Source organism: Oncorhynchus nerka, linkage group LG11 (genome assembly GCF_034236695.1).
Source record: "Oncorhynchus nerka isolate Pitt River linkage group LG11, Oner_Uvic_2.0, whole genome shotgun sequence".
In the NCBI taxonomy this organism is placed as follows: Eukaryota; Metazoa; Chordata; class Actinopteri; order Salmoniformes; family Salmonidae; genus Oncorhynchus; species Oncorhynchus nerka.
The window spans coordinates 5,984,025-6,002,998 of record NC_088406.1 but is presented as its reverse complement, the minus strand read 5'-3'; the positions used below and the strand labels follow the sequence as shown (position 1 = coordinate 6,002,998).

Sequence of the window (18,974 nt, the reverse complement as noted above, 5' to 3'; positions counted from 1 at the left end):
GGGGAGGGAGGAGTGAGGGGAGGGAGTGAGGGAGTGAGGGAGGGGAGGGAGGGAGGAGGGAGGGAGGGGAGGGAGGAGGGAGGGAGGGAGGGGAGGGAGGGAGAGAGGGGAGGGAGTGAGATGAGAGAGGACTGGCAGGTAGCCAAGCAGTTAAGAGCATTGGGCCAGTAACCGAAAAGGTCACTGGTTTGAATCCCCGAGCAGACTAGGTGAACAATCTGTCGATGTGCCCTTGACCAAGACACTTAACCCTAATTGTTCCTGTATGTTGCTCTAGATAAGAGCATCTGATCAATGTAAAATGACTGCTCTTGTTCCTGTGGTAGACTGTACACTCTCAGAGGCTCAGTGTGTGTGTGTGTGTGTGTGTGTGTGTGTGTGTGTGTGTGTGTGTGTGTGTGTGTGTGTGTGTGTGTGTGTGTGTGTGTAAATTGTTGGCAAAAGGTAACAGCGACAGCTGTGATGTACAGTTGGCCATTCCTCGCTTCACTAGCACAATCCCCCCGACTAGGAGGTGACACACAGGAAGAGAGGAGTGATGGAGCAACAACAACGAAAACAGCAGAGAGAAACCCAGGTGAGAAAAGGTCATAGCCTGGTCTGTTGTCTCCTTCTATAGCCTGGTCCCAGGTCTGTTGTCTCCTACTCTAGCCTGGTCCCAGATCTGTTATCTCCTCCTCTAGCCTGGTCCCAGATCTGTTGTCTCCTCCTCTAAGCCTGGTCCCAGATCTGTTGTCTCCTTATATAGCCTGGTCCCAGATCTGTTCTCCTACTATAGCCTGGTCTGTTGTCTCCTTCTATAGCCTGGTCCCAGATCTGTTGTCTCCTTCTATAGCCTGGTCCCAGATCTGTGGTCTCCTCCTATAGCCTGGTCCCAGATCTGTTGTCTCCTCCTCTAGCCTGGTCCCAGATCTGTTGTCTCCTTCTATAGCCTGGTCCCAGATCTGTTGTCTCCTTCTATAGCCTGGTCCCAGATCTGTTGTATCCTTCTATAGCCTGGTCCCAGATCTGTTGTCTCCTTCTATAGCCTGGTCCCAGATCTGTTGTCTCCTTCTATAGCCTGGTCCCAGATCTGTTGTATCCTTCTATAGCCTGGTCCCAGATCTGTTGTCTCCTTCTATAGCCTGGTCGCAGATCTGTTGTCTCCTCCTCTAGCCTGGTCCCAGATCTGTTGTCTCCTCCTCTAGCCTGTTCCCAGATCTGTTGTCTCCTTCTATAGCCTGGTCCCAGATCTGTTGTCTCCTTCTATAGCCTGGTCCCAGATCTGTTGTCTCCTTCTATAGCCTGGTCCCAGATCTGTTGTCTCCTCCTATAGCCTGGTCCCAGATCTGTTGTCTCCTCCTCTAGCCTGGTCCCAGATCTGTTGTCTCCTTCTATAGCCTGGTCCCAGATCTGTTGTCTCCTCCTCTAGCCTGGTCCCAGATCTGTTGTCTCCTTCTATAGCCTGGTCCCAGATCTGTTGTCTCCTTCTATAGCCTGGTCCCAGATCTGTTGTCTCCTTCTATAGCCTGATCCCAGATCTGTTGTCTCCTCCTATAGCCTGGTCCCAGACCTGTTGTCTCCTCCTATAGCCTGGTCCCAGATCTGTTGTCTCCTCCTATAGCCTGGTCCCAGATCTGTTGTCTCCTTCTATAGCCTGGTCCCAGATCTGTCTCCTCCTCCTATAGCCTGATCCCAGATCTGTTGTCTCCTCCTATAGCCTGGTCTCAGATCTGTTGTCTCCTATAGCCTGGTCCCAGATCTGTTGTCTCCTTCTATAGCCTGGTCCCAGATCTGTTGTCTCCTTCTATAGCCTGGTCCCAGATCGGTTGTCTCCTCCTCTAGCCTGATCCCAGATCTGTTCTCCTTCTATAGCCTGGTCCCAGATCTGTTGTCTCCTCCTCTAGCCGGGTCCCAGATCTGTTGTCTCCTCCTCTAGCCTGGTCCCAGATCTGTGGTCTCCTCCTCTAGTCTGGTCCCAGATCTGTTGTCTCCTTCTATAGCCTGGTCCCAGATCTGTTGTCTCCTTCTATAGCCTGGTCCCAGATCTGTTGTCTCCTTCTGTAGCCTGGGCCCAGATCTGTTGTCTCCTTCTGTAGCCTGGTCGCAGATCTGTTGTCTCCTTCTATAGCCTGGTCCCAGATCTGTAGTCTCCTTCTGTAGCCTGGTCCCAGATCTGTTGTCTCCTTCTATAGCCTGGTCCCAGATCTGTTGTCTCCTTCTATAGCCTGGTCCCAGATCTGTTGTCTCCTTCTATAGCCTGGTCCCAGATCTGTTGTCTCCTTCTATAGCCTGGTCCCAGATCTGTTGTCTCCTTCTACAGCCTGGTCCCAGATCTGTTGTCTCCTACATCCTGGTCCCAGATCTGTTGTCTCCTTCTATAGCCTGGTCCCAGATCTGTTGTCTCCTCCTATAGCCTGGTCCCAGATCTGTTGTCTCCTTCTATAGCCTGGTCCCAGATCTGTTGTCTCCTCCTATAGCTTGGTCCCAGATCTGTTGTCTCCTTCTATAGCCTGGTCCCAGATCTGTTGTCTCCTATATCCTGGTCCCAGATCTGTTGTCTCCTTCTATAGCCTGGTCCCAGATCTGTGGTCTCCTCCTATAGCCTGGTCCCAGATCTGTTGTCTCCTTCTATAGCCTGGTCCCAGATCTGTTGTCTCCTATAGCCTGGTCCCAGATCTGTTGTCTCCTTCTATAGCTTGGTCCCAGATCGGTTGTCTCCTCCTCTAGCCTGGTCCCAGATCTGTGGTCTCCTCCTATAGCCTGGTCCCAGATCTGTTGTCTCCTTCTCTAGCCTGGTCCCAGATCTGTGGTCTCCTCCTATAGCCTGGTCCCAGATCTGTTGTCTCCTTCTATAGCCTGGTCCCAGATCTGTTGTCTCCTCCTATAGCCTGGTCCCAGATCTGTTGTCTCCTTCTATAGCCTGGTCCCAGATCTGTTGTCTCCTCCTATAGCCTGGTCCCAGATCTGTTGTCTCCTTCTATAGCCTGGTCCCAGATCTGTTGTCTCCTTCTATAACCTGGTCCCAGATCTGTTGTCTCCTCCTCTAGCCTGGTCCCAGATCTGTTGTCTCCTTCTATAGCCTGGTCCCAGATCTGTTGTCTCCTTCTATAGCCTGGTCCCAGATCTGTTGTTTCCTCCTATAGCCTGGTCCCAGATCTGTTGTTTCCTCCTATAGCCTGGTCCCAGATCTGTTGTCTCCTTCTATAGCCTGGTCCCAGATCTGTTGTCTCCTCCTCTAGCCTGGTCCCAGATCTGTTGTTTCCTCCTTCCAGAAACACACTGGAAGATTGGTACCAAGTTAGAGAAGGAGAAATTCCAGAGTTTTGACACAGGCACAGGAGGGAGGGGCTTGGTGTCACACAGCACAGGAGGAGGGAGGGGCTTGGTGTCACACAGCACAGGAGGAGGGAGGGGCTTGGTGTCACACAGCACAGGAGGAGGGAGGGGCTTGGTGTCACACAGCACAGGAGGAGGGAGGGGCTTGGTGTCACACAGCACAGGAGGAGGGAGGGGCTTGGTGTCACACAGCACAGGAGGAGGGAGGGGCTTGGTGTCACACAGCACAGGAGGAGGGAGGGGCTTGGTGTCACACAGCACAGGAGGGAGGAGGGGCTTGGTGTCACACAGCACAGGAGGGAGGAGGGGCTTGGTGTCACACAGCACAGGAGGGAGGAGGGGCTTGGTGTCACACAGCACAGGAGGAGGGAGGGGCTTGGTGTCACACAGCACAGGAGGAGGGAGGGGCTTGGTGTCACACAGCACAGGAGGGAGGGGCTTGGTGTCACACAGCACAGGAGGAGGGAGGGGCTTGGTGTCACACAGCACAGGAGGAGGGAGGGGCTTGGTGTCACACAGCACAGGAGGAGGGAGGGGCTTGGTGTCACACAGCACAGGAGGAGGAGGGGCTTGGTGTCACACAGCACAGGAGGAGGGAGGGGCTTGGTGTCACACAGCACAGGAGGAGGGAGGGGCTTGGTGTCACACAGCACAGGAGGAAGGAGGGGCTTGGTGTCACACAGCACAGGAGGGAGGAGGGGCTTGGTGTCACACAGCACAGGAGGAGGGAGGGGCTTGGTGTCACACAGCACAGGAGGGAGGGGCTTGGTGTCACACAGCACAGGAGGAGGGAGGGGCTTGGTGTCACACAGCACAGGAGGGAGGGGCTTGGTGTCACACAGCACAGGAGGGAGGAGGGGCTTGGTGTCACACAGCACAGGAGGAGGGAGGGGCTTGGTGTCACACAGCACAGGAGGGAGGGGCTTGGTGTCACACAGCACAGGAGGGAGGGGCTTGGTGTCACACAGCACAGGAGGGAGGGGCTTGGTGTCACAGCACAGGAGGAGGGAGGGGCTTGGTGTCACACAGCACAGGAGGGAGGGGCTTGGTGTCACACAGCACAGGAGGGAGGGAGGGGCTTGGTGTCACACAGCACAGGAGGGAGGGAGGGGCTTGGTGTCACACAGCACAGGAGGGAGGGGCTTGGTGTCACACAGCACAGGAGGGAGGGGCTTGGTGTCACCTAGCACAGGAGGGAGGGGCTTGGTGTCACAGCACAGGAGGAGGGAGGGGCTTGGTGTCACACAGCACAGGAGGGAGGGGCTTGGTGTCACACAGCACAGGAGGGAGGGAGGGGCTTGGTGTCACACAGCACAGGAGGGAGGGAGGGGCTTGGTGTCACACAGCACAGGAGGGAGGGGCTTGGTGTCACACAGCACAGGAGGAGGGAGGGGCTTGGTGTCACACAGCACAGGAGGAGGGAGGGGCTTGGTGTCACACAGCACAGGAGGAGGGAGGGGCTTGGTGTCACACAGCACAGGAGGAGGGAGGGGCTTGGTGTCACACAGCACAGGAGGGAGGGGCTTGGTGTCACACAGCACAGGAGGAGGGAGGAGCTTGGTGTCACACAGCACAGGAGGAGGGAGGGGCTTGGTGTCACACAGCACAGGAGGAGGGAGGGGCTTGGTGTCACACAGGCACAGCCGACTAGCGCTAGTTAACGTTAAAAAGGAACATTTTAAGAAATGTTTTACCTAGAAAAAAATTGTTGTCGAGATCACGTTATGAAACGTGTAGGACTGTAGTTGTTCGGTAGTTCAAAAGCTAGTGGCTTCCGAAATTATTCATATATATATATATATGTTTGAAACGGATCTTTAACGTTAGTTAGCGCTCGTCGGCTATAAACTCTGAAATTTCTTCTTCTCTAGCTTGTTACCAACACATGCAGTCAGAGCCCGCCTGATTTCCTGCCATTCTACACATTTTGCCATGGGGCATAGGAGACACTGTTGCAGTTTTAAAGCTAGTTTGCTGCCATTCTACACATTTTGCCGTGGGGCATAGGAGAAACTGTTGCAGTTTTAAAGCTAGTTTGCTGCCATTCTACACATTTTGCCGTGGGGCATAGGAGAAACTGTTGCAGTTTTAAAGCTAGTTTGCTGCCATTCTACACATTTTGCCATGGGGCATAGGAGAAACTGTTGCAGTTTTAAAGCTAGTTTGCTGCCATTCTACACATTTTGCCGTGGGGCATAGGAGAAACTGTTGCAGTTTTAAAGCTAGTTTGCTGCCATTCTACACATTTTGCCGTGGGGCATAGGAGACACTGTTGCAGTTTTAAAGCTAGTTTGCTGCCATTCTACACATTTTGCCGTGGGGCATAGGAGACACTGTTGCAGTTTTAAAGCTAGTTTGCTGCCATTCTACACATTTTGCCGTGGGGCATAGGAGAAACTGTTGCAGTTTTAAAGCTAGTTTGCTGCCATTCTACACATTTTGCCGTGGGGCATAGGAGACACTGTTGCAGTTTTAAAGCTAGTTTGCTGCCATTCTACACATTTTGCCGTGGGGCATAGGAGACACTGTTGCAGTTTTAAAGCTAGTTTGCTGCCATTCTACACATTTTGCCATGGGGCATAGGAGACACTGTTGCAGTTTTAAAGCTAGTTTGCTGCCATTCTACACATTTTGCCGTGGGGCATAGGAGACACTGTTGCATTTTTAAAGCTAGTTTGCTGCCATTCTACACATTTTGCCATGGGGCATAGGAGAAACTGTTGCAGTTTTAAAGCTAGTTTGCTGCCATTCTACACATTTTGCCGTGGGGCATAGGAGACACTGTTGCAGTTTTAAAGCTAGTTTGCTGCCATTCTACACATTTTGCCATGGGGCATAGGAGACACTGTTGCAGTTTTAAAGCTAGTTTGCTGCCATTCTACACATTTTGCCGTGGGGCATAGGAGACACTGTTGCAGTTTTAAAGCTAGTTTGCTGCCATTCTACACATTTTGCCATGCTTTAAATATCAACGAACATGCTGTGGAAAAATGTACGCTCCGTTTCTGTCGCGCGTGGCATCACGGTAACATTTCACCCACCGATTTATGTGCTAAGCGGGTCTAGTCTGTGTTTAATAAATTTAGCGATGGGCATACATTTTTTTTTTTTAAAGACGCTTTTATATAAGGAGACGACAACTCGTTTCTCATTCGGAGAAATAAGCATCTTATTAGGCCCCTGAATTTCAACATCTAAACAACTATGAACAGGCTGTGTTGTTCAAACCGTTGGGAGACAGGACATGTGTACTCATAACAGTTAAGACTGTTACCGACCTCGTTAGCATGCAAATACATCCAAATCGGCTAGACTTGAGGAGCTGGCTAACCCACGAGCACGTGGGCTTCACACAGCACAGGAGGAAGGAGAAGGGAGGGGCTTGGTGTCACACAGCACAGGAGGAGGGAGGGGCTTGGTGTCACACAGCACAGGAGGAGGGAGGGGCTTGGTGTCACACAGCACAGGAGGAGGGAGGGGCTTGGTGTCACACAGCACAGGAGGAGGGAGGGGCTTGGTGTCACACAGCACAGGAGGAGGGAGGGGCTTGGTGTCACACAGCACAGGAGGAGGGAGGGTCTTGGTGTCACACAGCACAGGAGGAGGGAGGGGCTTGGTGTCACACAGCACAGGAGGAGGGAGGGGCTTGGTGTCACACAGCACAGGAGGAGGGAGGGGCTTGGTGTCACACAGCACAGGAGGAGGGAGGGGCTTGGTGTCACACAGCACAGGAGGAGGGAGGGGCTTGGTGTCACACAGCACAGGAGGAGGGAGGGTCTTGGTGTCACACAGCACAGGAGGAGGGAGGGGCTTGGTGTCACACAGCACAGGAGGAGGGAGGGGCTTGGTGTCACACAGCACAGGAGGAGGGAGGGTCTTGGTGCTCGACAGATTATTCACAGACCTGTGTTAATGTTCTAGAACGCCTGCTACCAGAAGTTGGACATTATCAGTGGTGGTGCATTACGCATGGGTCTGGTTCATATGTTTTATTCATTGTCTTTTCATAGAGAGACTTGAAAGCCAGATGAGTGATTATTTAAAAAATTAAATAAAAAGCTGGTTAAACTATTTTATTAAAAATAATTTAATTATTAGAGGGTCTTATAGTTGTGGAAGGCTTATAATATTTAGTCTAGGTATACATTTACAGGCTTTGAAATGCAGTGTATTGGCCTTTAATTGTACAACAATGATTATTTAGAAAAATGTTTAAAACATTATTTTTTTAAAGGGTTCCCTACTCCAACTAACCTCCTGAATTCCCCCTCCTTTAACCAGTGTAGTAACAATGACTAAGGTTACATACACACAATAATGTGATTATTGTGGATAGTCAGATTAATGTAATAGTTTATTTTAAAACGTTTACACTCTTTGCAAGAAGAACGATTAACCTTAATAATTCTGTTTACGCAAATCAGGCTACCTGATCCTGTTTGCATGGACACATCTGAAATCAGGCTACCTGATCCTGTTTACATGGACACATCTGAAATCAGGCTACCTGATCCTGTTTGCATGGACACATCTGAAATCAGGCTACCTGATCCTGTTTGCATGGACACATCTGAAATCAGGCTACCTGATCCTGTTTGCATGGACACATCTGAAATCAGGCTACCTGATCCTGTTTGCATGGACACATCTGAAATCAGGCTACCTGATCCTGTTTACATGGACACATCTGAAATCAGGCTACCTGATCCTGTTTACATGGACACATCTGAAATCAGGCTACCTGATCCTGTTTACATGGACACATCTGAAATCAGGCTACCTGATCCTGTTTACATGGACACATCTGAAATCAGGCTACCTGATCCTGTTTGCATGGACACATCTGAAATCAGGCTACCTGATCCTGTTTGCATGGACACATCTGAAATCAGGCTACCTGATCCTGTTTGCATGGACACATCTGAAATCAGGCTACCTGATCCTGTTTACATGGACACATCTGAAATCAGGCTACCTGATCCTGTTTACACGGACACATCTGAAATCAGGCTACCTGATCCTGTTTACATGGACACATCTGAAATCAGGCTACCTGATCCTGTTTACGCGGACACATCTGAAATCAGGCTACCTGATCCTGTTTACATGGACACATCTGAAATCAGGCTACCTGATCCTGTTTACATGGACACATCTGAAATCAGGCTACCTGATCCTGTTTACATGGACACATCTGAAATCAGGCTACCTGATTCTGTTTACATGGACACATCTGAAATCAGGCTACCTGATGGGACTTAAATAAATGCAGAAAATTACCAAATCAAAATAAATGTTCTACCACAGCGACCATGTTATTTTTGGGAAGCATATTTTATTCTGAATTCAGACATATAAAGTTTTTGGATGTGAAAACTACTTTGAGACGCATTCAGTTGTTCCCGAACGCACTTCCCTTAAAGCTGAAAAGGGAGGCTGGTGCACATGGGCTGATCAAATACACCGCCGTGACTCTGATCAAATACACCGCCGTGACTCTGATCAAATACACCGCCGTGACTCTGATCAAATACACCGCCGTGACTCTGATCAAATACACCGCCGTGACTCTGATCAAATACACCGCCGTGACTCTGATCAAATACACCGCCGTGACTCTGATCAAATACACCGCCGTGACTCTGATCAAATACACCGCCGTGACTCTGAACAAATACCCGCCGTGACTCTGATCAAATACACCGCCGTGACTCTGATCAAATACACCGCCGTGACTCTGATCAAATACACCGCCGTGACTCTGATCAAATACACCGCCGTGACTCTGATCAAATACACCGCCGTGACTCTGATCAAATACACCGCCGTGACTCTGATCAAATACACCGCCGTGACTCTGATTAAATACACCGCCGTGACTCTGATTAAATACACCGCCGTGACTCTGATTAAATACACCGCCCTGGGACTGATTAAATACACCGCTGGAACTCTGATTAAATACACCGCTGGGACTCTGATTAAATACACCGCTGGGACTCTGATTAAATACACCGCTGGGACTCTGATTAAATACACCGCTGGGACTCTGATTAAATACACCGCTGGGACTCTGATTAAATACACCGCTGGGACTCTGATTAAATACACCGCTGGGACTCTGATTAAATACACCGCTGGGACTCTGATTAAATACACCGCTGTGACTCTGATTAAATACACCGCTGGGACTGATTAAATACACCGCTATTACTGATTAAATACACCGCTGTGACTCTGATTAAATACACCGCTGTGACTCTGATTAAATACACCGCTGTGACTCTGATTAAATACACCGCTGTGACTGATTAAATACACCGCTGTGACTCTGATTAAATACACCGCTGTGACTCTGATTAAATACACCGCTGTGACTGATTAAATACTCTGATTAAATACACCGCTGTGACTCTGATTAAATACACCGCTGGGACTCTGATTAAATACTCTGATTAAATACACCGCTGTGACTCTGATTAAATACACCGCCGTGACTCTGATTAAATACTCTGATTAAATACACCGCCGTGACTCTGATTAAATACTCTGATTAAATACACCGCTGTGACTCTGATTAAATACTCTGATTAAATACACCGCTGTGACTCTGATTAAATACACCGCCGTGACTCTGATTAAATACACCGCCGTGACTCTGATTAAATACACCGCTGTTACTCTGATTAAATACACCGCTGTTACTCTGATTAAATACACCGCTGTGACTGATTAAATACACCGCTGGGACTCTGATTAAATACTCTGATTAAATACACCGCTGTGACTCTGATTAAATACTCTGATTAAATACACCGCCGTGACTCTGATTAAATACTCTGATTAAATACACCGCCGTGACTCTGATTAAATACACCGCCGTGACTCTGATTAAATACACCGCCGTTACTCTGATTAAATACACCGCTGTGACTCTGATTAAATACACCGCTGTGACTCTGATTAAATACACCGCTGTGACTCTGATTAAATACACCGCTGTGACTCTGATTAAATACACCGCTGTGACTCTGATTAAATACACCGCCGTGACTCTGATTAAATACTCTGATTAAATACACCGCTGTGACTCTGATTAAATACACCGCTGTGACTCTGATTAAATACTCTGATTAAATACACCGCTGTGACTGATTAAATACACCGCTGTGACTCTGATTAAATACACCGCTGTTACTCTGATTAAATACACCGCTGTGACTCTGATTAAATACACCGCTGTGACTCTGATTAAATACACCGCTGGGACTCTGATTAAGGGGGGACACTCTTGACCCAAACTGCTACGGACCTGTATCTATCCTACCCTGCCTTTCTAAGGTCTTCGAAAGCCAAGTCAACAAACAGACTACCGACCATTTCGAATCTCACCATACCTTCTCTGCTATGCAATCTGGTTTCAGAGCTGGTCATGTGTGCACCTCAGCCACGCTCAAGGTCCTAAATGATATCTTAACCGCCATCGATAAGAAACATTACTGTGCAGCCGTATTCATTGACCTGGCCAAGGCTTTCGACTCTGTCAATCACCACATCCTCATCGGCAGACTCGACAGCCTTGGTTTCTCAAATGATTGCCTCGCCTGGTTCACCAACTACTTCTCTGATAGAGTTCAGTGTGTCAAATCGGAGGGTCTGCTGTCCGGACCTCTGGCAGTTTCTATGGGTGTGCCACAGGGTTAAATTCTTGGACCGACTCTCTTCTCTGTATACATCAATGATGTCGCTCTTGCTGCTGGTGAGTCTCTGATCCACCTCTACGCAGACGACACCATTCTGTATACTTCTGGCCCTTCTTTGGACACTGTGTTAACAACCCTCCAGGCAAGCTTCAATGCCGTACAGCTCTCCTTCCGTGGCCTCCAATTGCTCTTAAATACAAGTAAAACTAAATGCATGCTCTTCAGTTCAGATCCCACCAGTTAAGACATTGGTTTCCAAGGTTACTCACTTCTCTCCCTCAGGGTTCAGATCCCACCAGTTAAGACGTTGGTTTCCAAGGTTACTCACTTCTCTCCCTCAGGGTTCAGATCCCACCAGTTAAGACTTTGGTTTCCAAGGTTACTCACTTCTCTCCCTCAGGGTTCAGATCCCACCAGTTAAGACATTGGTTTCCAAGGTTACTCACTTCTCTCCCTGCAGCTTGTTGGTCTTCACTATCAGGTCCTGGGTCTGATCCTTGGCTGCCTGTTGAAACACACAGAGACCCATTAACAATTAAAGTTCTTCACAGTCACCTCAGCCCGAAAGAAATTAACGAAATACAACAGTAGTTCTTTAGGCTGAAAAAAGAATGCATGTGTCAAGGGCCCGGGTTAAAAGTAGTTCACTACATAGGGAATAGGGAGCTATTAGAGACAACCCATGTCTGTTTTGAAAGTGATTTACAGTAGCTAGATACTGCTGGTCATCTCTTAACAGGTGATTTACAGTAGTTAGATACTGCTGGTCATCTCTTAACAACAGGTGATTTACAGTAGCTAGATACTGCTGGTCATCTCTTATCAACAGGTGATTTACAGTAGTTAGATACTGCTGGTCATCTCTTATCAACAGGTGATTTACAGTAGTTAGATACTGCTGGTCATCTCTTAACAACAGGTGATTTACAGTAGTTAGATACTGCTGGTCATCTCTTAACAACAGGTGATTTACAGTAGTTAGATACTGCTGGTCATCTCTTAACAACAGGTGATTTACAGTAGTTAGATACTGCTGGTCATCTCTTAACAGGTGATTTACAGTAGTTAGATACTGCTGGTCATCTCTTAACAACAGGTGATTTACAGTAGTTAGATACTGCTGGTCATCTCTTAACAGGTGATTTACAGTAGTTAGATACTGCTGGTCATCTCTTAACAGGTGATTTACAGTAGTTAGATACTGCTGGTCATCTCTTAACAGGTGATTTACAGTAGTTAGATACTGCTGGTCATCTCTTAACAGGTGATTTACAGTAGTTAGATACTGCTGGTCATCTCTTAACAACAGGTGATTTACAGTAGTTAGATACTGCTGGTCATCTCTTAACAGGTGATTTACAGTAGCTAGATACTGCTGGTCATCTCTTAACAACAGGTGATTTACAGTAGTTAGATACTGCTGGTCATCTCTTAACAGGTGATTTACAGTAGTTAGATACTGCTGGTCATCTCTTAACAGGTGATTTACAGTAGTTAGATACTGTTGGTCATCTCTTATCAACAGGTGATTTACAGTAGTTAGATACTGCTGGTCATCTCTTAACAACAGGTGATTTACAGTAGTTAGATACTGCTGGTCATCTCTTAACAGGTGATTTACAGTAGTTAGATACTGCTGGTCATCTCTTATCAACAGGTGATTTACAGTAACTAGATACTGCTGGTCATCTCTTAACAACAGGTGATTTACAGTAGCTAGATACTGCTGGTCATCTCTTAACAGGTGATTTACAGTAGTTAGATACTGCTGGTCATCTCTTAACAGGTGATTTACAGTAGTTAGATACTGCTGGTCATCTCTTAACAACAGGTGATTTACAGTAGTTAGATACTGCTGGTCATCTCTTAACAGGTGATTTACAGTAGCTAGATACTGCTGGTCATCTCTTAACAACAGGTGATTTACAGTAGTTAGATACTGCTGGTCATCTCTTAACAACAGGTGATTTACAGTAGTTAGATAGTGCTGGTCATCTCTTAACAACAGGTGATTTACAGTAGTTAGATACTGCTGGTCATCTCTTAACAACAGGTGATTTACAGTAGTTAGATACTGCTGGTCATCTCTTAACAACAGGTGATTTACAGTAGTTAGATACTGCTGGTCATCTCTTAACAACAGGTGATTTACAGTAGTTAGATACTGCTGGTCATCTCTTAACAACAGGTGATTTACAGTAGTTAGATACTGCTGGTCATCTCTTAACAACAGGTGATTTACAGTAGTTAGATACTGCTGGTCATCTCTTAACAACAGGTGATTTACAGTAGTTAGATACTGCTGGTCATCTCTTAACAACAGGTGATTTACAGTAGTTAGATACTGCTGGTCATCTCTTAACAACAGGTGATTTACAGTAGTTAGCTTGATATTTATTTTAATTTAACTAGGCAAGTCAGTTAATAAGAACAAATTATTATTTTACAATGAAGGCCTACCCCGGGCCAAACCCTAACCCGGACAGCACTGGGCCTATTGTGCGCCAAGACTCCCAATCAAGGCCGGTTGCGATACAGCCTGGAATCGAACCAGGGGCTGTAGTGACGCCTCTAGCACTGAGGTGCAGTGCCTTACACTGCTGCGCCACTCGGGATGCACCTTCAATCAGAAAAAGTTGTCCCCAAGTTGCAAACCATAGTCTGGCTTTTTTATGGCGGTTTTGGAGCAGTGGCTTCTTCCTTAATGAGCAGCCTTTCAGGTTATGTCGATATAGGACTTGTTTTACTGTGGATATAGATACATTCGTACCGGTTTCCTCCAGCATCTTCACAAGGTCCTTTGCTGTTGTTCTGGGATTGATTTGCACCAAAGTACGTTCATCTCTAGGAGACAGAACGCGTCTCCTTCCTGAGCGGTATGACGGCTGTGTGGTCCCATGGTGTTTATACTTGCGTACTATTGTTCGTACAGATGAACGTGGTACCTTCAAGCGTTTGGAAATTGCTCCCAGGGATGAACCAGACTTGTGGAGGTCTACAATTTTTTTTTCTGAGGTCTTGGCTGACTTCTTTTGATTTTCCCATGATGTCAAGCAAAGAGGCATTCAGTTTGAAGGTAGGCCTTGAAATATATCCACAAGTACACCTCCAATTGACTCAAAGTATGTCAATTAGCCTATCAGAAGCTTCTAAAGCCATGACATAATTTTCTGAAATTTTCCACGCTGTTTAAAGGCACAGTCAACTTAGTGTATGTAAACTTCTGACCCACTGGAATTGTGATACAGTGAATTATAAGTGAAATTATCTGTCTGTAAACAATTGTTGGAAAAATGACCTGTGTCATGAACAAAGTAACAAGACATTTGTGGAGTGGTTGAAAAACAAGTTTTAATGACGCCAACCTAAGTGTATGTAAACTTCTGACTTCAACTGTACCTTCAATCTGCTGGTCATCTCTTCACAACAGGTGCTCATGGCCTGGACGTCCTCGTGCACACTCTCAAGCTCCTAGGAGGAAGCAAAAACATGTCCCCAAAAAACTTTTAAAAACATGTCAAAGCCATTCAATCAGTTAAAAGGTTATCAGGGCTTCTTGAATTTAACAAGCAAGTAGTCGAATAACTCTTTGTATTACACTGTACCAGTGTTGTAGTACTCGAGTCCAGGACTCTCTGACTCAAGTCTGATTTTCACAAGTTGTGATTCGACCATTGGTGATTCGGAGAAGTCACTTGCATTTGCACTTCAACAGACTCTATTATCACCCTGCAGCCAACTAAAGGATAGAACTGGATATAAATGGGGTATTTATGAGTGTACTCTATTATCACCCTGCAGCCTACTAAAGGATAGAACTGGATATAAATGGGGTATTTATGAGTGTGCTCTATTATCACCCTGCAGCCTACTAAAGGATGGAACTGGATATAAATGGGGTATTTATGAGTGTGCTCTATTATCACCCTGCAGCCAACTAAAGGATGGAACTGGATATAAAAGGGGTATTTATGAGTGTACTCTATTATCACCCTGAAGCCTACTAAAGGATGGAACTGGATATAAAAGGGGTATTTATGAGTGTGCTCTATTATCACCCTGCAGCCAACTAAAGGATGGAACTGGATATAAATGGGGTATTTATGAGTGTGCTCTATTATCACCCTGAAGCCAACTAAAGGATAGAACTGGATATAAATGGGGTATTTATGAGTGTGCTCTATTATCACCCTGCAGCCTACTAAAGGATGGAACTGGATATAAATGGGGTATTTATGAGTGTGCTCTATTATCACCCTGCAGCCAACTAAAGGATGGAACTGGATATAAAAGGGGTATTTATGAGTGTGCTCTATTATCACCCTGAAGCCTACTAAAGGATGGAACTGGATATAAAAGGGGTATTTATGAGTGTGCTCTATTATCACCCTGAAGCCTACTAAAGGATGGAACTGGATATAAATGGGGTATTTATGAGTGTGCTCTATTATCACCCTGCAGCCTACTAAAGGATGGAACTGGATATAAAAGGGGTATTTATGAGTGTGCTCTATTATCACCCTGAAGCCTACTAAAGGATGGAACTGGATATAAAAGGGGTATTTATGAGTGTGCTCTATTGTCACCCTGAAGCCTACTAAAGGATGGAACTGGATATAAAAGGGGTATTTATGAGTGTGCTCTATTGTCACCCTGCAGCCTACTAAAGGATGGAACTGGATAGGCTACTATGATAAGCAGAATATTAACAGCGAGGGTTCTGTTCTCTAGCAGTGGGAAGGCCGCACCACACCCCGGCACACTCAGCATACATAATCTGCCCTGATCATGATCGTGGGCCGGCAGGCTCCGCCTCCAGTCATAGGCTACACATTACGCAGAGCGATTCTCTTTTTGCTATTGAAAACAACACTAGTATTGAGTTTAATAGTAAACAACAGTCTAGCTCTCACAGCCAGTTCTGACAAGTCTCCCTTTAGTTTTAACTCTGCAACACTAGTATTGAGTTTAATAGTAAACAGTCTAGCTCCCACAGCCAGTTCTGACAAGTCTCCCTTTAGTTTTAACTCTGCAACACTAGTATTGAGTTTAATAGTAAACAGTCTAGCTCCCACAGCCAGTTCTGACAAGTCTCCCTTTAGTTTTCACTCTGCAACACTAGTATTGAGTTTAATAGTAAACAACAGTCTAGCTCTCACAGCCAGTTCTGACAAGTCTCCCTTTAGTTTTCACTCTGCAACACTAGTATTGAGTTTAATAGTAAAAACAGTCTAGCTCCCACAGCCAGTTCTGACAAGTCTCCCTTTACTTCTCTCTGCAACAACAACAAAAACAACACAAATGTATAAAAACTGTAACAGAGCCAGATATACCATTCATTTATGTCGTAAGTAAGTAGTGGAACACAGACATTGAGTAGAACATGTGAGGTGGTGATGAATAGTAAATTACTTGTTTACATTTTTAGAAGAGTTGGAGATATACTGTCATCTGATGGCTACTAGAAACATAAGCATAATAAGACCTACCATAAATTAACGGATTCGTGACTCGGACTCCACCATCAGCCATAGGGACTCGTGACTCAAGCACAGGGGACTTCGAACTCGACTAGAGGTTTAGTGACTCGACTACAACACTGCATTGTACTAGCTAGCTAGCCTGAACTGAAATGCAATGGAAATTAACCCTTTTTAAAAACGCCACCGAAAATTACACTTCCAGGTTTTCTTGAAAATGCCGGCTGACACAACTTACGCCAACATCTCAGTTTGGTCGCTAACTTTATTTCGAATTTCAAAGGACCAACCCGATCTAATATCAACTAAATCACGTAATTTGAAGAGATGAATAAAGTCAGATTTAGCTGATTAAGCCACGCACATATTACTATCTGATTTCACATGAAGTACAACAAAGTGCTTTAAAGGCATATGCATTCAGTCCCCCCCTGTAGTCTAAAAGTCTAGTTCAACTTTAACTAGCTACCTCTTTGACATCTTTAAATATCCTGGCAAACTCTTCGTTGATGTTCAGGCTCCGTCTCTCGATGTCTCCCCGCAGGTTCCTGCGGGTCCGAAGACTGTTCTCTGTGAAGAACACCGACAGAGCCTTCAGAGCTTCCAACATCTCCTACAATACAAGAGGGATGGTTATCATTGCGACGTTGGCTAACACTGGATCAACTAAAGTTGGCAAATAAAGTACACGCCGTTTCTACTACTAAATGTGGTTGCGCTCGCCAGTTTGTAGTCCTTAAAAACTGAAATGAGTTAGCCATGGCTCGTTGATTAAAGCCTATGGAGAAATTAATAGGTTTTTCTGGAGGGTTTTGGGGTAAACACTGTAAATAAGGTCTATGCGATAATAAGTCATAACATTTATGAATTACAAAGCTTTAATGTTCTTGTTTTGACTACATAAATACTTTAAAAAATCACGTCAGTCGACAAACAAAACGTATACGTTTTTACCAGACCTTATTTTAGTCGTTCATAAAGAGCCATGGCGGAGTTAGCCTCCGTTGGTGCTTATACAAAGACGTCAATACTAATGCTCTCTATGGAACAATTAGGAATGAAATACAGAAATCAATTAGCTACTAAGGTTAGCTTGCTAGATAGAAGATCACAAGCGCTACATATGCGTTCCTCCTAGCTAGCGGTGAGACTTGACCAGTTATTTTCATCAACGAAGGACTCGACATGGTCTTACCTTGTCATTATCTAGCCTGGTCTCTAGAATTTTATTGAGTTTCCTAGACAGTGGGTTATTCTGCTGACAAGGCACATTGCCACTGTTTTGAATTAAAGCGGTTTCAGTTGACATTTCGACTTTATTCTCTGACATTGTAAACAATCTTCTCCACGTCAAACCAGGAAGATGTTTGGTGCGTCGGCAATAAATGTCCGGGTAGATACATAGAACACAAAGGCAAAAAGAGTCCTGCTTTGTGTAGTACATTCCTTATAATTACCAGTAGTATATTTTATTATTCGATTACAGAGTAACAATTTATGTTGTGTGCATGAACCCCTTACAAATTATATAATTCATATTGGTTATATAGTATGGCGGTCATAAAGAGCATCAAGGTAAACAAAGAAAACACATGGGATTACTTTTTTTTTTTTTAAATAGATCTTCCCAAGAAAGACCAACATAAATAATATTGTGAGGGTGTGAAAACCCACCACAATGACACAGAATAAATACATTGGATAGCTACACAGTCACAGCTTTTATTGCATTACATTGTAGAGGAATTGGATTGTGTCCTGCTCCGTGTTCACTCTAGACCTCTCAGAGGGAAACAGAGTTATGACTTTCAATGGTCTCTCTCCCTCTCTCTCTCTCTCTCTCTCTCTCTCTCTCTCACTCTGTCTCTCTCCCTCTCTGTCCCTCTCTCTCTCTGTCTCTCTCTCTCTCTCTCTGTCTCTCTCTGTCTCTCTCTCTCTCTGTCTCTCTCTCTCTCTCTCTCTCTCTCTCTCTCTCTCTCTCTCTCTCTCACTCTGTCTCTCTCTCTCTGTGTCTCTCTCTCTCTCTCTGTCTCTCTCTCTCTCTGTCTCTGTCTCTCTCTCTCTCATTAAAAAAAATGTTAGTAATTTAGCAGATGACAGATGACAATAATGTTAAGCTTGTGTGGACAAGCTTGTGTGGACAAGTGACAGCGACAGCATGGAATTAAAACGAGGCTATGGACAGGTGAGAGAGGGAGGAGAAATGAGTAGACCTGTGCCACCACCGCGACGACCAGATGCGCACGGATTCTGAGAGAAAACATAGTCAGATGAAGGAAGAGCAGCTGGAGTAGCACTGTTCTCTGGGGTGATGCATGTCTCCGTCAGGGACAAACAAGTCAAGGGACTGAAGTGCAGCAAAGGCTGAGATGAACTCTGCGTTCTTGACCGCAGATCAGCAGTTCCAAAAGAGACCCAGAATTCCACATGGGTTGTGGGTACAACAGGGTACAACAGGGTACAACAGGGAACA

General features: G+C 45.9%; 1 protein-coding gene across 1 annotated transcript in view; it reads right to left on the bottom strand.

Moving 5' to 3' along the window:
* The window catches only part of cog6 (component of oligomeric golgi complex 6), a 127,639-nt gene extending 109,758 nt beyond the window's left edge, over nt 1-17,881 (bottom strand). Inside the window, exons 1-4 of the mRNA XM_065024170.1 lie at nt 17,697-17,881; nt 16,971-17,114; nt 14,421-14,492; nt 11,468-11,526 (exon numbers count right to left, since the gene is read on the bottom strand). Of these exons, the coding sequence (XP_064880242.1) occupies nt 11,468-11,526; nt 14,421-14,492; nt 16,971-17,114; nt 17,697-17,831 (410 nt within the window). The 5' untranslated portion in view covers nt 17,832-17,881. The remainder of the gene's footprint in view (nt 1-11,467; nt 11,527-14,420; nt 14,493-16,970; nt 17,115-17,696) is intronic.
* Nucleotides 17,882-18,974: the final 1,093 nt, after the last annotated feature.